Source organism: Pelophylax lessonae (assembly GCF_965119305.1).
Source record: "Pelophylax lessonae genome assembly, chromosome: 5".
Taxonomy (NCBI): Eukaryota; Metazoa; Chordata; class Amphibia; order Anura; family Ranidae; genus Pelophylax; species Pelophylax lessonae.
The window spans coordinates 20,513,278-20,536,115 of NC_138772.1; the positions used below are offsets into that span (position 1 = coordinate 20,513,278).

Consider the following 22,838-nt stretch of genomic DNA (forward strand, 5'->3'; position numbering starts at 1 on the left):
CTGGTCCATATTTGGGTGCTGTACCCGATCTTGGAGAGCAGAATGGGAAGGACACCATGCTGGTCCAACCAGTGAGGGTGCAGTGGGAGAGTGACTCCATGCTGGTCCAACTAGTGAAAGAGCAAAGGGGGAGTGACACCATGCTGCTGCAAGGTTTTGTTTGAACCTGATCTTGGGGAGCAGAGGGGGAAGGACACCATGCTGGTCCAACCAGTGAGGGAGTAGAGGTGGACGGACACCTTGCCGGTCCAACCAGTGAGGGTACAGAAGGAGAGTGACACCATGCTGGTCCAACCAGTGGGGCAGCAGAGGTAGAGGGACATAATGCCAGTCCAATCAGTGAGGGTACAAAAAGGTGAGTGACACCATGCTGGTCCAACTAGTGTGGCAGCAGAGGTGGAGGAACACTATGCTGCTCCGTATTTGAGTGCTGTTCCCAATCTTGGATGGGAAGGACACCATGCTGGTTCAACCAATGAGGGTGCAGAGGGAGAGTGACTCCATGCTGGTCCAACTAGTGAGGGTGCAGAGGGAGAGTGACAACATTCTGGTCCAACCAGTGAAAGAGCAAAGGGGGAGTGACACCATGCTGCTGCAAGATTTAGTTTTGAACCTGATCTTGGGGAGCAGAGGGGGAAGAACTCCGTGCTGGTCCAACCAGAGAGCAAAGGTTGATTGACACCATGCTGGTCCAACCAGTGAGGGTACAGAAGGAGAGTGACACCATGCTGGTCCAACCAGTGAGGCAGCAGAGGTAGACGGACACCATTACAGTCCAACCAGGGAGGGTACAGAAGGTGAGTGATACCATGCTGGTCCAACCAGTGAGAGCAGAGGAAGAGTGTCACCTTGCTCCAAGATTGGTGCTGAACCCGATCTTTGAACTCAAAGGGGGAAGAACACTACGCTGGTCCAACCAGTGAGGTAATAGTGGTGGACAGACACCATGCCAGTCCAACCAGTGAGGGTACAGAAGGAGAGTAACACCATGCTGGTCCAACCAGTGAGGCAGCAGAGGTGGAGGGACACCATGCCAGTCCAACCAGTGAGGATACAGAAGGAGAGTGACACCATACTGGTCCAACCAGTGGGGCAGCAGAGGTGGAAGGACATAATGTCAGTCCAACCAGTGAGGGTACAAAAGGTGAGTGACACCATGTTGGTCCAACTAGTGTGGCAGCAGAGGTGGAGGAACACTATGCTGGTCCATATTTGAGTGCTGTTCCCAATCTTGGAGAGCTTAATGGGAAGGACACCATGCTGGTTCAACCAATGAGGGTGCAGAGGGAGAGTGACTCCATGCTGGTCCAACTAGTGAGGGTGCAGAGGGAGAGTGACAACATTCTGGTCCAACCAGTGAAAGAGCAAAGGGGGAGTGACACCATGCTGCTGCAAGATTTAGTTTTGAACCTGATCTTGGGGAGCAGAGGGGGAAGAACTCCATGCTGGTCCAACCAGAGAGCAAAGGTGGATTGCCACCATACTGGGCCAGCCAGTGAGAGCAGAGGTTTAGTGACACCATGCTGGTCCAACCAGTGAGGGAACGGTTGACTTTATTTTAAAAGATGCAATCATTTTTTTTCTTTTGGAATAGTGGATTGCCATCTGCTACAGAATCACTAATGTGACAAGGGACTACTGTTGCTGTCGGGCAATGCAGACAGTTCTTTATTCACATGCTTTGACAGTGATGACTCCCAGCATAGACTGGAGATGGTTCCTGTTTGTTTTGGTGGTACTGTCCTCCATTTGCTAGTCTATGACTGATTGTTGTATAATGTGTATTTACAGGACCAGTTAAGGTTCTCAGATGATCAATAAGATGATGTGACCCTCGAAATCCGGAGATCTCATGGATAAAAAGCTGCCGGAACAATCAGATGTTGTATACAAAGTCCAGGATCACATTGACTTCATTGAAGACCCGGAAACCTTCAGCTATCATGAGTTCTTCCATAAGTACATGATCGGGAACGTGCCGTGTCTCTTCTCCTCCAAGTTCACCAGATCCTGGGGAAGCCGGAAATTCTGGGTCAGCGCCGACAACCAGCCAAAATGGGATCATCTGCTGCAGAATTTCGGTATTTTACAATGACCCAAAGAGCTGATTGTACTCGTGGTAATGGGCAGTCTAAGTCAATGAGCCAGCACTGCTAGCCAGCAAGGGGCACTTAGAGCCGTATTCCAACATCCCAACCACCTCAATGCAAAAAGCATGTTGCTCCCAACTCCAATGATTGACAGTTTGAATGACAATTACTCAGTCATGTAACACTGTACCCAAATTAAAAATATATATATATAGTTACATAGTTAGTGAGGTTGAAAAAAGACATCAGTCCATCCAGTTCAACCTATGATGTGTGTGTGTTTGCTTTTAACCGTACATTGTATACCCCTGTATGTTGTGGTCTTTAAGGTGCCCATCTAATAGTTTTTTGAAACTATCAATGCTCCCTGCTGATACGACTGTTTGTGGAAGAGAATTCCACATCCTTACCGCTCTGACAGTGAAGAACCCCTTACGCATTTTAAGGTTAAACCGCCTTTCCTCTAGTTTTAGTGAGTGGCCACGTGTCTTATTGTATTCCCTTTCTCTGAATAGTTTGTTCCTTATGCTAGGGTCACCAGTACAGTATTTGTACATTGATATCATATCCTCCCCTCAATCGTCTCTTCTCCAGAGAGAATAAGTTCAGTGCTTGTAGTCTTTCCTCATAGCTGATGTCCTCCATTCCCCTAATTATTTTTGTTGCCCTTCTCTGGACTTTCTCCAGTTCCAGCACATCCTTCCTGAGGACCGGTGCCCAGAACTGGACAGCATACTCCAGATGTGGCCGGACCAGAGTCTTGTAGAGCGGGAGAATAATCTCTTTATTTCTGGAGTGAATCCCCTTTTTTATACATCCCAGTATTCTGTTGGCTTTGCTTGCAGTTGCTTGGCATTGCATGCCACTGCCAAGCCTGTTGTCTACCAGTACCCCCAGGTCCTTTTCCATCCTAGACTCACCCAGAGGTTCCCCCCCTAGTGAGTAGCTTGCTTTCTGGTTTCTGGCCCCCAAGTGCATTACTTTACATTTTTCTACATTAAATCTCATCTGCCATGTAGTTGCCCACCCCGTTATTTTGTTCAGGTCCGCTTGTAAGGTTTCCACATCCTGCATAGAAGATATTGGCATGCTTAGTTTAGTATCATCCGCAAATACTGAGATTGTACTAGATATCCCCTCCTCTAGATCATTTATGAATAAATTAAACAGGATTGGTCCCAGGACAGAACCCTGGGGGACCCCACTTTCCACACCCGCCCAATCCGAGTACTCCCCATTAATCACCACCCTCTGAACTCTCCCCTGGAGCCAGTTCTCTATCCAGGTACTCACCTTATGGTCCATACCTACCTTCCTTAGTTTGTACAGTAAGCGTTTGTGGGGAACGGTGTCAAAGGCCTTTGCAAAGTCCAGATACACCACATCCACAGGCTTACCTTTATAGAAACATAGAAACATAGAATGTGTCGGCAGATAAGAACCATTTGGCCCATCTAGTCTGCCCAATATATCTGAATCCTATGAATAGTCCCTGGCCCTATCTTATATGAAGGATAGCCTTATGCCTATCCCTTGCATGCTTAAACTCCTTCACTGTGTTTGCAGCTACCACTTCTGCAGGAAGGTTATTCCATGCATCCACTACTCTCTCAGTAAAGTAATACTTCCTCATATTACTTTTAAACCTTTGCCCCTCTAATTTAAAACGGTGTCCTCTTGTGGTAGTTTTTCTTCTTTTAAATATGCTCTCCTCCTTTAGCGAGTTGATTCCCTTTATGTATTTAAAAGTTTCTATCATATCCCCTCTGTCTCTTCTTTCTTCCAAGCTATACATGTTAAGGTCCTTTAACCTTTCCTGGTAAGTTTTTTCCTGCAATCCATGTACTAGTTTAGTAGCTCTTCTCTGAACTCTCTCTAGAGTATCTATATCCTTCTGGAGATATGGCCTCCAGTACTGCGCACAATACTCCAAGTGAGGTCTCACCAGTGTTCTGTACAGCGGCATAAGCACTTCTCTCTTTCTACTGCTTATACCTCTCCCTATACATCCAAGCATTCTGCTGGCATTTCGTGCTGCTCTATTACATTGTCCTCCCACCTTTAAGTCTTCTGAAATAATTACTCCTAAATCCCTTTCCTCAGATACTGAGGTCAGGACTGTGTCAAATATTCTATATTCTGCCCTTGGGTTTTTACGCCCCAGGTGCATTATCTTGCACTTATCCACATTAAATTTCAGTTGCCAGAGTTCTGACCATTCTTCTAGTTTTCCTAAATCCTTTTCCATTTGGCGTTTCCCTCCAGGAACATCAACCCTGTTACATATCTTTGTGTCATCAGCAAAAAGACAAACCTTACCATCGAGGCCTTTTGCAATATCACTTATGAAGATATTAAACAAAATTGGTCCCAGTACCTTATCTAGGTGGCAGCTCACTTCATCATAGAAGGTTAATAGATTGGTTTGGCAAGAACGATTTTTCATAAATCCATGCTGATTACTACTAATTATACTGTTTTCATTACTAAAGTCTTGTATGTGGTCCCTTAACATCCCCTCCAAAATCTTGCAGACTACAGATGTTAGGCTGACCGGCCTATAGTTACCCGGGATGTATCTCGGCCCCTTTTTAAATATTGGTACCACGTTGGCCTTTTTCCAATCTGCTGGCACCATACCCGTCTGTAAACTATCCTTAAAGATCAAGAATAATGGTCTGGCAATCACCTGGCTGAGCTCTTTAAGAACCCTCGGGTGCAAGCCATCCGGTCCCGGGGATTTATTTATGTTAAGTTTCTCTAGTTTAGTTCTAAGTCTCTTCTGTTAGCCATGGCGGCACTTCCTGAGGTGTGTTGTTTAGTTTGGCCTTACAAGTTGGGTTCGTGTAGCCCTCCGATTCTTTTGTGAAGACTGAAGAGAAGAAATGATTTAACACTTCCACCTTTTCTCTGTCCTCAGTGGCCATATTTCCTTTGTCGTCTTTTATGGGGCCAATTTTTCTGGCCTCACTTTCTTACTGTTTATATACTTAAAGAACTTCTTGGGGTTCTTTTTGCTCTCCTCCGCTATATGTCTCTCGTGTTCTATTTTAGCCGCCCTGATTTCATCTTTACATTTCTTATTACACTCTTTGTAATGCTTGAATGCTGCCAATGACCCCTCAGCCTTGTATTTTTTAAAAAAGCCTTTCCTTTAGCACTAATATGCATTTTTATGTTGGAGTTTAGCCACCCAGGGTTTAATTTTGCTCTTTTAAATTTATTTCCCTTTGGAATGCACTGTTCAATCCCCTTGTTAAGTATGCTCTTGAAGCACTCCCATTTTTCCTCCGTGTTCTTTGTTCCCAGGGTTCTATCCCATTTGATATTTTCTAGCAGCGAGCGCAGTTTTGGGAAGTTGGCTCTTTTGAAATTCAGCGTCCTTATATTACCCCTATATAGTATGTATTGTGATATGGGGGGTGATTTGACTCAATGTGGTCAATGTACTGCGGACGGGTGGCCCAAGCAGGCAAAGCAGCGTATTTATAGAACGCTGCCTGCTACCGGCATGCGCAAAACTCACTGACGCCCCCACCCGCCGACACCGGCTGTCATTGTACACAGCAGGAGCCTGTCAGCAAGTGGCCAGGACCTGCTGATCAGCTGTGTCCAATCACAGACAAGAGCCCTGTGTTGACAATCAATACGGGGCTCTTTACAGAGGGAAAAAACTCTCTGTTTCTTAGCTCTGCAAAGCAGGGCTAAGAAACTAAGCGACATTTAGTAAAAAGCAGCGCACATTACACATAGTAAGGCACACATTTAACCACTTAATCTCCACTTAGATGTTAACCTCTTTCCAGCCAGTGTCATTAGTACAGTGACTATTAGTGTCACTGGTGATGTCAGTGGCAGTTAGTCAGTTCCCACCCAGTTTCAGTTAGTGTCATATTGCTTGTCTAAATCTGACTCTACCCCCAACTGAGTTACTTGTTTTTTTGGGGAGAGGGGACTGATTTTTATTGGTACCTGCTCCTGCTTTCGCAATCCTTGCCGGGGATTGCATCCCTCACCCTGCACCCCCTCCTTTCCTTTCCTTTCCTGCAGCCTCCTGGGACACATCACATGTCTCAGGAGGTTGCAAGACCATTTACAAAGCGCTGCATGAGCACTGGCCCCCAGGCACTGGTAAAGCGGAGTTCCGGGCACAAAAACTATTTTTTTTTTATGTGCCCCTCCGCTAGGTAGAGCTCACCTGAAAAGGAATTGGATAGTTATTTTTATTTTTTTTGTTTACTCACCTTTTTATTGAAGATCGTAAATACTCACCTATGACTGCTTCCTCCTCCAGCGCCGAGGCTCACCCCGTCACTTCCTGCCTCGCGATGATTCCTGGGAGCTAAACGTCATAGCTCCCAGGAATCAATGCGACGGCACCGGCCCCGCACGTCATTTCCGGGCGACGCCGCATTCCCCTGCTAAACAGCTTCTGGGCAAGCTGTTTAGGAATGCGGCGCCGCACCGGAAGTGACGAGAGGGGCCGGTGCAGTGCATTCTGGGACACGAAGACGCGGAAGAAGACAGAGAAGAGGACCGCGCCGGCTTCAGCTGCCCACAAGAGAGATGGAAACGCTGAGGAAGAAATTTTCTAAGTAAGTATTTCTTCTAAAAGGTAAGTGCGAACCGGGACAGATCAGAGGCTAGCCATTGTGGAATGTGCTAGCCCTGACTGTCCCGGGGGTATGTTCAGCAAAAAATGACATCTGTGCCCGGAACTCCGCTTTAAGTATAGTAATACGTTGGATAGGGAGCATAATTCGTTCCAGAAACATGCTTGTTATCCAAAGCACTCGTATATCAAAGAAAATTTCCCCATAAGAAATAATGGAAACTCAGATGATTCCACAACCATTTATTCATATAAAAATGATTACATCAATACAAAATACAGTACAGTAAGTGTATGGTGCATAGAGTACTTGGCCAGAGGTCTGGGGGCAATACAAGCAGTAGAAGGATCACAGCTTTAATGGAAAAAAAAAGTGGAATGACACTCCCAATGTTAAAAACAATATCCTGTGTTAGGGGTCTGGTGCTGATCCGTGTAAAGCTGCAGGTGTATACAGTAAAGCTGCTGGTATATACATAACTGTATGTGGCCAGAGGTCTGGGGGTTCTGGTGGCTCCCAGTGCTTCCTGGAGAACTCGGAGACACTCGGGAACTGTTGACACTTCCTGGTGTTCCGAACGTGCGTTAGGCCTGCCCCACCCAGCTGGGAGTGTCTCCGAGGTCTCCAGGAAGCGCTGGGAGCCACCAGTGCCCCCAGACCTCTGGCCACATACAGTAATGTATACACCAGCGGCTTTACTGTATACACCAGCGGCTTTACATGGATGAGCACCGGACTCCTTAACGTGGGATATACAGTATGTGTGTAATTCGGTATCAGGACAATATCCCCCCGGACAATTATCCCCCGGACATTATCCCCCCGGACAACATCTCCTGGGCAATATCCCCCGGGACAATATCCCCCTGGAAAACATCTCCCTGGACATAGGGTTAGAGGGGGGATATTGTCCGGGGGGATATTGTCCAGGGGGGATATTGTCCAGGGGGGATATTGTCCAGGGGGGATATTGTCCAGGGGGGATATTGTCCCGGGGTGATATTGTCCAGGGGGGATATTGTCCCGGGGTCATATTGTCCAGGGGGGATATTGTCCGGGGGGATATTGTCCAGGGGGGATATTGTCCAGGTGGGATATTGTCCGGGGGGATGTTGTCCAGGGGGATATTGTCCAGGGGGGATATTGTCCCGGGGTGATATTGTCCAGGGGGGATATTGTCCCGGGGTCATATTGTCCAGGGGGGATATTGTCCGGGGGGATATTGTCCAGGGGGGATATTGTCCCGGGGGATATTGTCCAGGTGGGATATTGTCCGGGGGGGATATTGTCCAGGGGGGATGTTGTCCAGGGGGGATATTGTCCGGGGGGATATTGTCCAGGGTGGATATTGTCCAGGGGGGATATTGTCCAGGGGGGATATTGTCCAGGGGGGATATTGTCCCGGGGTGATATTGTCCAGGGGGGATATTGTCCCGGGGTCATATTGTCCAGGGGGGATATTGTCCGGGGGGATATTGTCCAGGGGGGATATTGTCCAGGTGGGATATTGTCCGGGGGGATATTGTCCTAGAATCGTGTAATTCCAATCTTTTTTTTTACAATAAAACTGTAAAGCTGTGACCCTTCTACTGCTCGTCTTGCAAGACATCGCTCGCATATCAAGGTACAATTTAAAAAAAAATGTTGCTCTTCTTGCAAAACGCTCGTATACCACGTTACTCGCAAACCAAGGTGTTACTGTACCTAATTTTTTAAAAGTAAGAAGCTACAGAATTTGTAGCGACAATTTTGAACAAAAAAACAAAAAAAAAACAATATTTTTTACTTTCTGCTCTATAACATTCCTAATAAAAAAAAAATTATAAATCAATTTTTTTCATCATTTTAGGCCAATTTGTATTCTGCTACATATTTTTGGTAAAAAAAAAAAAATCCCAATAAGCGTATATATTGCGTGGTTTGCGCAAAAGTTATCACGTCTACAAACTAGGAGAAAGATTTATGTCATTTATTTATTTTTTTACTAGTAATGGCGGCGATCTGCAATTTTGAGCGTGACTGCGACATTGCGGCGGACAGATCGGACACCTAACTGACATTTTTGACACTTTTGGGGGGACCAGTGACATTACTACAGTCTGTCATCTGACCTGGCCAAGGTTGGGTGGCGGCTATACAAACCTGCTGGAGTGATGGGGACCTAGAAGGTTAGTACTGGCAGGAATTGACACCAGAGTGCCCATAGGTAATTGGGGGCTGGGAGTAAATTCTCCCCGAGAAAGCTGGAAGGGTCCATTACCTCCTGATTCAAACGTTCTACCTTGTCTGGCCATGGGCTGGGAAGGCATAGAGTCCACGGTGTCTGTGCCCTCGGGGTGTGGTTGTCCCTGAGGTGCTCTTAGTAACACTTGGGAGTGGGACCCCAATGTGTGAACCGGTACATGATCACAGCTCCAAACACCTTTTCTGCACTGCGCCTTTTAGAGCTGGGCCTTTTGACTAAAGTCCGGCGCAATTTTTGTTACCAGGCCTCAGGGCCCGGCCAGTGCACCATGCATGGCTACTTATTTACTTATTTATTTTTCTCCCACATTTGTCCCCTTTCACTTTTGTGTGTGTTTTCTTCTCACTAGGATGGAGGGTGTAAGTCCTCTGGCTTACCCTGAAGTCTAGGGGGAGGATTTGTGGCCCTCAGACTCCTTCCTCCTCTGTCCCTGGGGGGGGTCTCTCTTCGAGAGAGCCCCTCAAACCAAGTATTGGGGGTCGGCAGAAGAACGGGGTCTGCCAGGTCTTCTGGCTAGGCGGACCATTGGAACCCTTTGTCCCTGTTAGGAGCCTTGCGCCCCGGGTGATCAGGTTAGAGGTCCTAACCCTTCGGGGAAGGGGGGGGGGTGGACAAAGCACACCCCTGAGTGCACTTTTTTGTAACTTTTTTGTGTGTTCACTTACCGGGTTTTTGGTTTAGTTTTTTCACCACCGCGGATTTAAAAAATCCTCATATGTTCCTTTGGAAAGCAGAGATCCCAGCTAAGTCATACATGTAAAAGCCTCCAGCACGCCAATACAAGACCTGTGATTGGGTCACTATTGTGACAACGTTGTTGCAGTAGAAAATATCGACTTGACGTGCTGTGGTTTGTGCTTTACTTCTGCTGTTCTCATCTGTTCCAGGGGATGCCGCTGTTCCTGTTGCTAACTGTAACGTTAAGAAGTACAACGCCAACCCCAAGGAGCAGATTCCTCTGCGGGAATACATTGAATACTGGAGGGAGCACAGGGAGAACGCCTACCAGTCTACCAGGGGCTGCCTGTACCTGAAAGATTGGCACATGCAGAGGTAATCCACCAATGCCATGTAGAAGGGGAGATTTACTAAAATTGGAGAGTGCAAAATCTGGTACAACTGTGCATGGTAGCCAATCAGCTTCAATTTTTATTTTTTTGTCAAAACTTTATTAAACAAGCTGAAGCTAGAAGCTGATTGGCTCCCATGCACATTTTGATTGCTAATTAATTGATTGATAATTAAAGATCACTTCTTCCTTCTTCCAGAGAGTATCCAGATTATGACGCGTATAAAACACCAGAATATTTCTCATCAGACTGGCTGAATGAATACTGGGACGCCATTGCTGTGGACGATTATCGTTTTGTCTATATGGGTCCGGCTGGTTCATGGTACAGACATAATTTATCTTTTTAGAACTATTTCATATACCTTTTATATACACTATATTACCAAAAGTATTGGGACACCTGCTTTTAGGCTAAGTTCACATGTAGGTGTTTTTGGGGAGTTTTTCTGCTCTAGGATCAGATCAAAAAACGCCCAACGAGACAAATCCTATTCATTTCAATGGCCCCTGTTCACATCTGAGCGTTTTGACGTTTTAAGCAAAACGCCCAACGCTCAAAAAAGTACATGAGCTTCTTTTTGGGCAGATTACAGGCGTTTTTATTTTTTTTCCATTGGTTACTAGTCAACCTAAAAACGCCTGCACAAAAATGCCTGTAAAACGCCTGAAAAAACGCCTGTAAATAGCAACGCCGAGATATGAATGTAGCCTTACACGCACATGAACTTTTACCTCCCTGGCGATATTCCCGAGTGTGGCTCGCGGGGTTAACTTTCAGTACCAAAAGCGGTAACCCCGAGCCACACTCGGGATTACCCCGCAATGTTACTCCCCTTCCCTGCGCTCCCCCGCTGTCCTCCTTACAGTCTCTCCCCGTTCTGTGCTCGGCCGATTGCTGGCAATTGCCTTCCGGTTCCCTTCCCTGCGAGCGTTGCGACGCAGGGGGGGGGGGGTAGAACCGGCAGCAAATTCAAAAATGTAAAAACACCAAATGAGATGATAGAAAGCTGTGATCCTAACGGATTACACTGTATAATCCCATTTCACCACATGATTTCACCTTATGACTTTTCCAGTGCCCTGCCTGTGCTTTTCCAGTACCATGGCGTCCAAAAAGCGTTTTTTTTTTTTGCCCAAAAGAGCTTTTAGACGAACTGGAAAACAGTGACAGGGAAACTGAGTTACTTGAAGAACTGAGCGATGGCAATTGGTGGGAAAATTCGTCATCAGGTACGGAAAGTGAGGACAGCGACGATTCTGATGTCTCTTTCTGGCACATCGCTCCATTGGAAATTCTGAAGAAACATTTGATATACTTTCCAAATTCCACAAGCGATGTGCCAGAAAGAGACATCAGAATCGTCGCTGTCGTCACTTCCCGTACCTGATGATGAATTTTCCCACGAATCGCTATCGCTCAGTTCTTCAAGTAACTCTGTTTCGCTGTCGCTGTTTTCCAGTTCGTCTAAAAGCGCTTTTGCGCAAAAAGAACTGGTCGTTTTCTATTTTCCAGGCACAAAGCACTGGAAAAGCACAGGCAGGGCACTGGAAAAGTCACCAGGTGAAATCCTGTGGTGAAATGGGATGATACAGTGTAATCCGTTAGGATCACAGCTTTCTATCATCTCATTTGGTGTATTTACATTTTTGAATTTGCCGCCGGTTCCACCCCCTGCGTCGCAACGCTCTCAGAGAAGGGAACCGGAAGGCAAGCGCCAGCATCGGCCTTGCACAGAGCGTGGAGAGACTGTAAGGAGGACGAGGAGGACAGCGGGGGAGCGCAGGGAAGGCCAGTAACATTTGGAAGGGAACCGGAAGACAGGTGCCGGCAGCGGCTGAGCACACAGCGGGAGGACAGCGGGTGAGGACGGCAGGGGAGGACGGCGGGGGATCGCAGGGGAAGGTGAGTTTTAAAATGTAAAACAACAGGTTTCTATGCAAAACAATGTACCATTTTTAGCACAGAAATTTGGACATAATCAGACCGCCAGGGAGGTCAATGGCATCCCAGCCTTAGTCTATAGGGTTCAATATTTAGTTGGCCCACCCTTTGCAGCTATAACAGCTTCAACTCTTCTGGGAAGGCTGTCCACAAGGTTTAGGAGTGTGTCCTTTGGCCGCAAGGTTTTGCAGGCTGCTATTTAGAGGATCTGGTCCTCTTTGAGGGTGTATTGTTTTTTTTCAGGTGAGCTCCAGTTGTTTGGGTTGAGCTCCTGTTTACCTGGTTGGCTATAGTTGGCCCTGGGAGTTTTTCGTTTTTCCCATCCCTTATGTTTAACACTGCTTTGGGACATCCCAATGGTTAAGAAGATCAGGAGCTGTGTCCGTCAGTGAATGAAAGAGAAAATGGGATTTTTGACTTACCCTAAAATCCATTTCTCCAATGTTCATTGGCGGACACAGCACCCACCCCTCTGTGGAGTTTTAATTGTTCTGACACTGCTTGTAACAAAACTAAGTACCTATAGCAGAGAGAGGGAGTATACCCCCTGGGACTGCCCATAGGCATAGCCAGACTCTTTTTCTGCCTAGTGTCCTACTCCTTTAGGGGGCATATTAAATATACAAAAAGCCAAACCGCGCAAAACAAAACTTGAAAGGACAATAAAGCAGCTATGCACCCAGGGTCAAATGATCAAATCCCAAACATAGTCCATAATAAGATATCAGTACAGCGCTAATATATAAATCAATTTAAAAAATGCAAAGGATAGTGCAAGGAAGACACCCAACAGTCCCAAAAGGTGATGAGTGGTGCTTATGCTTAGACGGCTTGTAGGTGACACAGTGCCAAAATCCTCCACCACAGATAGCTCAAGCCGCTCACCTTATCGGTAGACCCCTGAATCAACAGGTAGGTCAAACACTTTATCCCCTCCGGGGTACTCAATATAAAAACAGGGGGTATCTCTTACACACATCCACCACAAAGCAGAAGTATCCTGAGAGCTTGCAATACTGAAAGGGACCAATCTGTCTCTCAATAGGTTCCGATCCCAAACTCCTCAGCGATTATCATATAAAAGAGTAAAGCATATGCATAGTGCTCTCTGCTAAAAAAAAAAAAATAATAATTTATTAAGCTCAAGAATATCACTTACAAAGATAGCACTGTGACCCAGCGCTCAGTATCCACAGCAAATCACAATACCAATGAGTCGCGTACAACTCACTCCTAGATAGTGGGAATGCAATATTTGGGCAGACGATCGCACACTAACTGAAACTTTTCACATTTTGTGGGACCAGTGACACTAATACAGTGGTCAGTGCTAAAAATATGCACTGTCGCTGTACTGACACTGGCTGGGAAGGGGTTAACATCAGGGGCAATCACAGGGTTAACTGTGTGCCTAGAGAGTGTGTGCTGCTTTCACTAAGGGAAGAGATGGATTGTATTCCCTGCTTTGCAGGGAGCCTGTCAGAACAGAGCTCTGCCTTGTTTACACAGGCAGAGTTCCGTCCAGCCTCACTCCTTGACGATCATCGGGTGCCGGCACGCACCCCCTAGGCGGAAGTGCAGAATCACATACACACACACATATATATATATATATAATGCGTGCCAACATGCATGCAAACTCCTGCCAGTGGTATTCTCAGAGCAGCCTGATAGAGTCATCAACCAATTAAGGACTGCCTTATAGCAGGTATACTGCCACAGGGTAGCCCTCCTGTGCACAATCACACACACACACACACATATATATATATATATATATATATTAAAAAAAAATATATATATATATATATATATATATATATATATATATATATATATATATATATATATATATATATATATATATGTGTATGTGTATATATTTATATTTATATTTACATATATATATATATATATATATGTAAATATAAATATATACACATATATATATATATATATATATATATATATATATATGTGTGTGTGTGATTGTGCACAGGAGGGCTACCCTGTGGCAGTATACCTGCTATAAGGCAGTCCTTAAGTGGTTGATGACTCTATCAGGCTGCTCTGAGAATACCACTGGCAGGAGTTTGCATGCATGTTGGCACGCATTATAGGCTAAGTTCGCCTTTTGGAAAAATAAAAAAAATGAAGAGCTTTTTGCATGTAAAAAAAACAAGCATTTTGTTTTTTTGGAGCCTGCAGCGCATTGCACCAGCAAACAGCGATCATGGGTGCAATGTCAGACTCCTGCAGACTCTCAGTACAGCTGTACCTCCCATACAGGCAGACAGTTACTGGATAGCAATGAACCACTTTAGCGCTCACCAACCCCCTCACGGTTCATTGAGAACTACAAGCCGTGGTGTCAGATGGTAGTTGTGGTTCATTCATTCACAGATCGCTGTCACAGCAGGGGATCAGGGGGGTGCAGGCAGGTGCTGTTCGGTTACATGTTAGACCCTAAATACGGGGGTAACATGTTACCGAAGGTGAACTCATCCTTTACAGTACATTGAAGCTGCGTTGTAAATTTTATTTTATTTTTTTCCTTTACAGGACACATCAAGGGATTTTCTTTCTTTGTATTTTGATAGGCGTGTCATGTTAATATGCAGTTTAATGCATTAAAAGGGAACTCCAGGCACCCATAAAAAAAAAGAAAAGTCAGCAGCTTCAAAGAGTGTAGGTGCTGGATATTAAAAAACAGCCACTCACCTTTCCCACGGTCCAGCGACGAGCTCACCCCAGCCGTTTTTATCCTCCGTCCCCCCTGAGTGGCACCGGCATCTTCACTATTGGCTGTGACAGCTTGCGGTTTCACAGCCGGGTGCCCACTGCGCATGCGCTAGTCGCGCGGCGCAACCTGGATTGATGGATGCAGTCTTCTGGGACCTGTCAGTGTCCCAGAAGACTACAGGGGGAGGGAGGGAGGAGAACTTCTGTTGCCTTGCCAACCTAGGCTATCGGGCTGTGTGTTTCTATTGATGCACACAGTGTAGAGAGACACAACTCTAGTCCCTGCACACCAAGTGTGTTGAGCTGCATTGATCAATGCAGAATTAACCCAAGATTACACTACAACAATTGCTGCCTGTGTGCCCCCTTCACATCACACTAGTGTGTTGAGATAAAATGTAGACGTTCTGTATTTTTATGCAGCTTGAAACGGAACTCCACCCAAAAGGAGGAAGTTCCGCTTTAAGAGGGAGGGAGGAGAACATCTGTTGCAGAGCGCCCTGTGCTCGGAACGGAAGTGGGAAATCAAAATCGGGTACCTGCTCCCCCTCGCTCCTCTTGCACAATTGCCATTTTTGAGAAGGGAGGGGGAGCAGGTACCCGATTTTGACAGGTACCCACCTCCCACTTCTGTTCCAAGCGCAGGGCCCATCAGATCGGACTTATAAAATCTATATAAAAAATATATACTTGGCTACAATGTGTACTCATTTGATTCCAGGACTCCGTTCCACGCCGACGTCTTCCGCTCATACAGTTGGTCAGCCAATATCTGCGGGAGGAAGAAGTGGTTGCTCTTTCCCCCGGGAACAGAGGGAAATCTCCGGGATTGTCATGGAAGTCTCCCATACGATGTAACATCTCCTACCCTTCAGGACCCTACAATGTACCCAAATTTTCAGAAGTGCTGCCCGCCGATAGAGGTCACACAGGAAGCCGGAGAGATCATCTTTGTGCCCAGCGGGTGGCATCATCAGGTGTACAATGTGGTAAGGCAAGGAGCATGTGAGCTGTTGACCAGTACTCTGTGCTTTTGGTTTATGTTGTGGAACTCAAGAGAGAAAAGGGCATCTGTATTGTTTTGGGATTGCTACCTTTACACACACATGAACTCTAATGGCATCCCAGTCTTAGTCCGTAGGGTTCAATATTGAGTTGGCCCACCCTTTGCAGCTTTAACAGGTTCAACTCTTCTGGGAAGGCTGTCCACAAGGTTTAGGAGTGTGTCTATGGGAATGTTTGACCATTCTTCCAGAAGCGCATTTGTGAGGTCAGACACTGATGTTGGAGAGAAGGCCTGGCTCGCAGTCTCTGCTCAAAATCATCCCAAAGGTGTTCTATGGTCAGGACATGTGAAGGCAAGTCAAGTTCCTCCACCCCAAACTCGCTCATCCATGTCTTTATGGACCTTACTTTGTGCACTGGTCCAAAACATTTGATGGAGGAAGATTATGGTGGGGGGGTTATTTTTCAGGGGTTGGGTTTGGCCCCTTAGTTCCAATGAGGGGAACTCGTAAGGCGTCAGCATACCAAGACATTTTGGACAATTTCATGTTCCCAACTTTGTGGGAAGAGTTTGAGGATGGCCCCTTCCTGTTCCAACATGACTGCGCACCAGTGCACAAAGCAAGGTCCATAAAGACATGGATGAGCGAGTTTGGGGTGGAGGAACTTGACTGACCTGCACAGAGTCCTGACCTCAACCCCATAGAACACCTTTGGGATGAATTAGCAGAGTGGAGACTGCGAGCCAGGCTTTCTCGTCCAACATCAATACCTGATCTCACAAATGCGCTTCTCTAAAGTGCACTTGCTCTAAAGTGATTCTGTCACGATCAGGGATCAGGTTCAAAGCAGTGGAAGCTCACACAGGAACCAGCAGGGTAGGTACACCGACAGTCACCCTGGCAGATGACACAGGCTCACCTGAGGTGTGGAGTCTAAATACTAACCGATGTTCACCAAATGGTGGAGATGGATTTTGCTGAGTGTTAGTACCAGGTCACAGTTCTCAAGGATCAGCCCACCAGGAGGTGAGCAAGCTGGGGGCCAGAAGCAGGTAAGGATCAAGCTAGTTTCTGGTTGGGATCAGGCAGAAGCGTAGTCCAGGAACAAGCCAAAGTTCGATATTAAAAAGTTTTATGTTTGGATCAGACAGAAGTGTAGTCAAAGAACAAACCAAGGGTCGATAACAAGTAGTTGCAGCTTGGGATCAGGCAGAAGTGTAGTCCAGGAACAAGCCAAGGGTCGATAACGAGTAGTTGCAGGTTGGGATCAGGCAGGAGTGTACTGTAGTTTGATGAACAAGCCAAGGTTCGATAATGACTAGTTTCTGGTTGGGATCAGGCAGAAGCATAGTCCAGGACCAAGCCAAGGTTCAAAAATAAGTAGTTTTAGGTTTAGATCAGGCAGAAGAGTAGTTGAGGAACAAGCCAAGAGTCGATAACAAGTAGTTGCAGGTTGGGATCAGGCAGGAGTGTAGTTTGATGAACAAGCCAAGGTTCGATAATGACTAGTTTCTGGTTGGGATCAGGCAGAAGCATAGTCCAGGACCAAGCCAAGGTTCGAAAATAAGTAGTTTTAGGTTTAGATCAGGCAGAAGAGTAGTTGAGGAACAAGCCAAGATTCGAAAACGAGTAGTTGCAGGTTGGGATCAGGCAAAAGCGTAGTCAAGGAACAAGCCAAGGGTCGATAACAAGTAGTTGCAGGTTGCAATCAGGCGGAAGCATAGTCAAGGAACAAGCCAAGGGTCAATAACGATTAGTTGCAGGTTGTGATCAGGCAGAAGCGTAGTCGAGGAGCAAGCCACGGGTCAATAACAAGTAGTTGCAGGTTGGGATCAGGCAGAAGCGTGGTTGAGGAGTAAGCCAAGGTTGAAAATAAGTAGTTTTAGGTTTGGATCAGGCAGAAGCGTAGTCGAGAAACAAGCCAAGGGTCGATAATGAGTAGTTGCAGATTGGGATCAGACAGAAGCGTAGTCAAGGAAAAAGCCAAGGGTCAATAACGAGTAGTTGCAGGTTGGGATCAAGCAGTTGAGGAACAGGCCAACGGTCAGTAACGAGTGTTAGCAAAATATGGACGTAAATCCACTCCACTGGTTCCCTTCTCTCAACCCCTATGTCACTGCTGTGTTCTGTAATGACATGGGTATCAGCAGGGGTAACCACAGTGCCCAGTGGATAAGTTTTAGCCTGATTCTTTACAGGATGGCTGCCGTTGACTACTTTTAGAATAGCTCCAGGGCCACTTTAAAAGCATTTGTAATCTTTCTGCAGAATATAAATTTTCTTTGTTCCAGATAGACACCATTTCCATCAATCACAACTGGGTAAATGGCTGCAATGTGGCGGTTATGTGGCAGTTTCTAAAGAAAGAGTTGACAGCGGTGAAGCGGGAGATCGCGGAGTGGAAGGACACAATGGAGGGCTGGGATCAGCACTGTCAGGTCAGTAGCTCACAGGGCGGAAGTAATGAAGTGGGACTTTCCTGTGTCCTGACACTTGTCCAGTCCTGCTGCATAGTCATTAACCTCATCAGAAATCAGGGTCATCAAAACCTTCATCACCACACCAAATTTTAACATTTTGGAATGCATTGGTTTACTTAACTATCGATTTTTAACCCCTTTACAAATCAAAATGATTTTCCCACCATTTTTTAAGCACACATAGGGACTTCATTTGGTAATTTAATTTGAAAGAAAATACACTGAATTTATTATTCGCTTCACGACTGCCCACTGGTATAGACCGTTATACTGCGTCAGGGCGGCCGCTCTGAGCCAGATCAAGTACCTAGTATGAGATCTGACATTTCCAGGTCTGGGGCGCGTGCGCCACCCATGGCCGCTCCCGCTGGGATCGCAAACAGCAGAAGCTCAGCGGCAGGTACTGCGGACTCGATGTCCGCCGGCACCCGCCAATTGGGACAGGACACAGGCAGAACGGCAATCTGCCTATGCAAATTGTCGTTCTCTCAGAAGGGAAGGTATTGAACCTGTGTTTCTGCAAAGCAGGAACATGGTTAAATGCCTTCCCCTAGTCAAAACACCTCCCCCACAGTGAGTAAGCACAACCTAGGCACACCGTTAACCCTTTGATCGCTCCTGATGTTAACCCCTTCCCAGCCAGTGTCATTAGTACAGCGACAGTGCATATTTTTTAGCAATGAATACAGTATTATTGTCACTGGTCCCCAAAAAGTGTCAGTTAGTGTCCGATTTGTCCGCAGCAGTATCGCAGTCGCACTATAAGTCGCTTTTTGCCGCCATTCCTAGTGAGAAAAAAAAAGAACTAAATAAAAATATACCATAGTTTGTAGATGCTATAACTTTTGCGCAAACCAATCAATATACGCTTATTGGGGGGTTTTTTTTACCAAAAATATGTAGCAGAATACACATAGGCCTAAACTGATGAAGACATTTATTTATTATTTAATATGTTTTATAGCAGAAAGTAAAAAAAAAATTGTTTTGTTTTTTTCCAAATTGTCACTCTATTTTTGTTTATAGCACAAAAAATAAAAACCGCAGAGGTGATCAAATACCAGCAAAAGAAAGTTCTGTTTGTGGGGAAAAAAAAGTAATAAAATAAAAATTTTATTTGGGTAGTGTCACATGATCGCGCTATTGTCTGTTAACCGCTTGTTGACCACCCACCACACAGTGACAGGCTGGCTCGGCTGCGTAGGGGTACGTCTACTCGCGGGAGCGGTCTGCGGCGCGCCCGTCCACCACTAGGCAGCGGGGATGCCGATTGCGATCGCTCTCCGCTGAGAGAGAAGGACGGTCGGCTGTTGTAAACACATCTAACCGTTCTTCTCCCTGAAATGATCACAGAGCGCCTGTGATCCTTCTATATAGGATCACAGGTCTCTATGGTCATTTCACAAGCCACGCCCCCATACAGTTAGAAAACACTCCCCTAGACTCACAATTAACCCTTTGATCACCCCTATATTAACCCATTCTCTGCCAGTGTCATTATTTTAGTAAAAGTGCATATTTTTAGCACTAATTACTGTAGTAATGTCACTGGTCCCCCCCAAAAGTGTCAAAAATGTCAGTTAGAAAACACCCCCTAGGGCAGTGATGGTAAACCTTGGCACCCCAGACGTTTTGGAACTACATTTCCCATGATGCTCAGGCACTCTGCAGTATGGTTGAGCATCATAGGAAATGTAGTTCCAAAACATCTGGGATGCCCTAAGGGCACATTTAACCCTTTGATCGCCCCTAGTGTTAACCCCTTCCCTGCCAGTGTCATTAGTACAGTGACAGTGCAAATTTTTAGCACTGATTACTGTAGCAATGTCACTGGTCCCCCCAAAAGTGTCAAAAATGTCAGTTAGGGGTCCGATCTGTCCGCCGCAATGATAAGAAAGAATTGGCCGCACTCCAAGCTGCATCCAGATTCAGTTTATTGGACGAACATCCCAAGTGTTACAACTGTGTACAGGTAGACGCGTTTCATACACTAACAGGTGTGGTTATTCACAATGTCGCAGTCCCGCTAAAAACTGCAGATCACCGTCATTACTAGTAAAAATAAATAAATAAAAATAACATAAATCTTTCCCCTTGTTTGTAGACGCGATAACTTTTGCGCAAACCAATCAAAATACGTTTATTGCCATATTTTTTTTTTTTTTTAACCAAAACTATGTAGCCGAATACAAATTGGCCTAAAAGGATGAAAAAAATGTGATTTCATTTTTTTTTTTTTTTGGGGGGATGTTACATAGCAGAATGTGAATTGTTGCTTTTTTTTTTTGCTTATAGCGCAAAAAATAAAAATCGCAGAGGTGATCAAATACCACCTAAAGAAAGCTCTATTTGTGGGGGAAAAAAATGACATCAATTTTATTTGGGTACAGCGTTGTACAACCGCACAATTGTCAGTTAAAATAACGCAGTGCCGAATCGCAAAAAAATGGCCTGGTCATTAAGGGGGCAAATCCTTCCAGTCCAGAACTGGTTAAAGTAAAGCAGTGCCATATCCCAAAAAATGGCCTGGTCATGAAGGGGGGGTATATCTTCCGGAGCTGAAGTGGTAAAGTGATAGTAAACTGCATCCAAAAAATAAAAAATTAAAGTTTAAGTCGTAATGTGCTAGTATGTATCACATAGTAGCACATTATGACAGACTTAACCGGTCTTCTGTCCTAGTTCACGGTCTTCGGCTATCTGATAGGCCAAGCCAGAGATGACGTCACTCCCGGGTACGCGGAGTTGCTGTTTACGGCATGGCTCTGAAGGAGCGGCACAGGTATGCCTTCCTTCAGAGCTCATGCTTTAACCACTTAAGCCCCGGAAGATTTTACCCCCTTCCTGACCAGGGCCTATTTTGCGATTCGGCACTGCGTGACTTTAACGGACAATTGCGCAGTCGTGCGACGCTGTACCTAAACGAAATTGATGTTCTTTTTTTCCCACAAACAGAGCTTTCTTTTGGTGGTATTTGATCACCTGTGCGATTTTTTGATCATGCGCTATAAACAAAAAAAGAGCGACAATTTTGCAAAAATAACAATATTTTTCAAATTTTTTTATATGAAATTCCTCCAAAAAAAATGTAAAAATCAAAATTTTTTAACATTTTCGGCCAATTTGTTTAATGCTACATATGTTTGGTAAAAAAAATCGCAAAAAGCGTATTTTGATTGGTTTGCGCAAAAGTTATCGCGTTTTTCTAACAAAGGGAAAGATTTTTGCATTTTTTTTTAACGCGTAATGGCGGCGATCTGCGATTTATTTATTTTTTGCGGGACTGCGACATTGCGGCGGACAGATCGGACCCTTGACTGACATTTTTGACACTTTTGGGGTTACCAGTTACATTACTACAGTAATCAGTGCTATACATATGGACTGTTACTGTAAAATTACACTGGCAGTGAAAGGGTTAACGTTTTTTTGAGAGGGAGGGGCTATGTGTGTCCCTAGGGGCGTGATTCTAACTGTGATTGGCTGTGGCTTGAGGTGTAGGAACAGTGATCAACGGTCCTACATAGTAGAACCGTATGATCAGTGTTTCTACACAGGGGAGAATGACAGGCAGCTTGTTTACATTAGCCGCTCTGCCTTTCTCCCTCTGCACCGACGATTGCGAGTGACCGGCGGACGATCAGGTCCGCCGGTCACACGCGCGGGGGGGTCCGTGACCGCGCAGGAGCGGGAGCGCGCCTCCGGGGGCGCACGCTCGCTCCCTAGACCCTTACAGGCTAGCGACGTAGTACTATGTCGCTCTGCCTGTGAGGGGATGACCGCTGCAGTAAATAGTCGTGCGGCGGTCGGCAAGTGGTTAAACAAATCAGATGACTAAAATATGACTAAAACTAAAAAGGCATTTTAGTCAAAAGACTATGGCTAAAACTAAATCAAAATTTGACGTCAAAATGAACACTGCTGTTGGGGAAGGGCGGGTTGTAAACGCATGAACAAAATTCTATTATTATTTCAAATAGGTAAAAAAAAAAATATTAAACTGATATAAAAAATTATAAATTGCAATATTTATGATTCTTTAGCATTGATATTATTTGCATTCCTTCCCCAGGTCATCATGAAATCCTGCTCAGGGATTGATTATACAGAATTCTACACTTTCCTGAAGATAATCGCACAGCGCAGATTGGAAGTCCTGGAAACAAATGCTGTGGATCTCACTGATGAGCGGATGATCCCGGGGCCGCGCCATGCGCTGTTTGACCTGGAGAAGATTGCGGATGTGTTGTCCACGCTGATTGACAATGTAGATTTTCAAAAGCTGGACATGGAGACATTAAATCCGCCTCCAAAACAATTGTTACAGCGACTGAAAATGGTGATCAATCAGAAGTCATGTGCTGTCCGGTCTGTTTAGGATTTGGCTTCAAATTATTTATTAATAAACAGGTTTATTATTTTATTTATTGCTGTGCTCTCTGTAATGATCTCATTCTACGGATTTAAAGAATTTCTGCTATCGAATGCTAGAAAATGCCTGGCATTTAGGAAAATGTCATTTAACCCTTTCACTGCCAGAGCAATTCTTGCAAATTTTTTTGCACATTTTAAAAATTATTTTAGGCCTGACGATTACATAAACGACCGCCCCCCCCCCCCCCCAAAAAAAAAAAAAAACATAGCAGA

General features: G+C 45.4%; 1 protein-coding gene across 1 annotated transcript; it reads left to right on the forward strand.

Moving 5' to 3' along the window:
- The first annotated feature begins 1,795 nt into the window (after positions 1 to 1,795).
- Positions 1,796 to 22,614, forward strand: JMJD4 (jumonji domain containing 4). Its single transcript, XM_082259571.1, has 6 exons — positions 1,796 to 2,081; positions 9,836 to 10,001; positions 10,217 to 10,342; positions 15,426 to 15,693; positions 18,003 to 18,149; positions 22,264 to 22,614. The coding sequence occupies exons 1-6, from the start codon at positions 1,853 to 1,855 to the stop codon at positions 22,567 to 22,569; spliced, it is 1,242 nt and encodes a 413-aa protein (XP_082115697.1). The 5' UTR covers positions 1,796 to 1,852; the 3' UTR covers positions 22,570 to 22,614.
- The last annotated feature ends 224 nt before the right edge of the window (positions 22,615 to 22,838 follow it).

Excerpts from the sequence above, each read along its gene's own strand:
- JMJD4 (XM_082259571.1), top strand. The coding sequence starts at position 1,853 with ATGGATAAAAAGCTGCCGGAACAATCAGATGTTGTATACAAAGTCCAG. Across the intron at positions 10,343-15,425 it reads ATGGGTCCGGCTGGTTCATG|GACTCCGTTCCACGCCGACG; the intron begins GTACAGACATAA and ends ATTTGATTCCAG. Across the intron at positions 18,150-22,263 it reads GCTGGGATCAGCACTGTCAG|GTCATCATGAAATCCTGCTC; the intron begins GTCAGTAGCTCA and ends TTCCTTCCCCAG.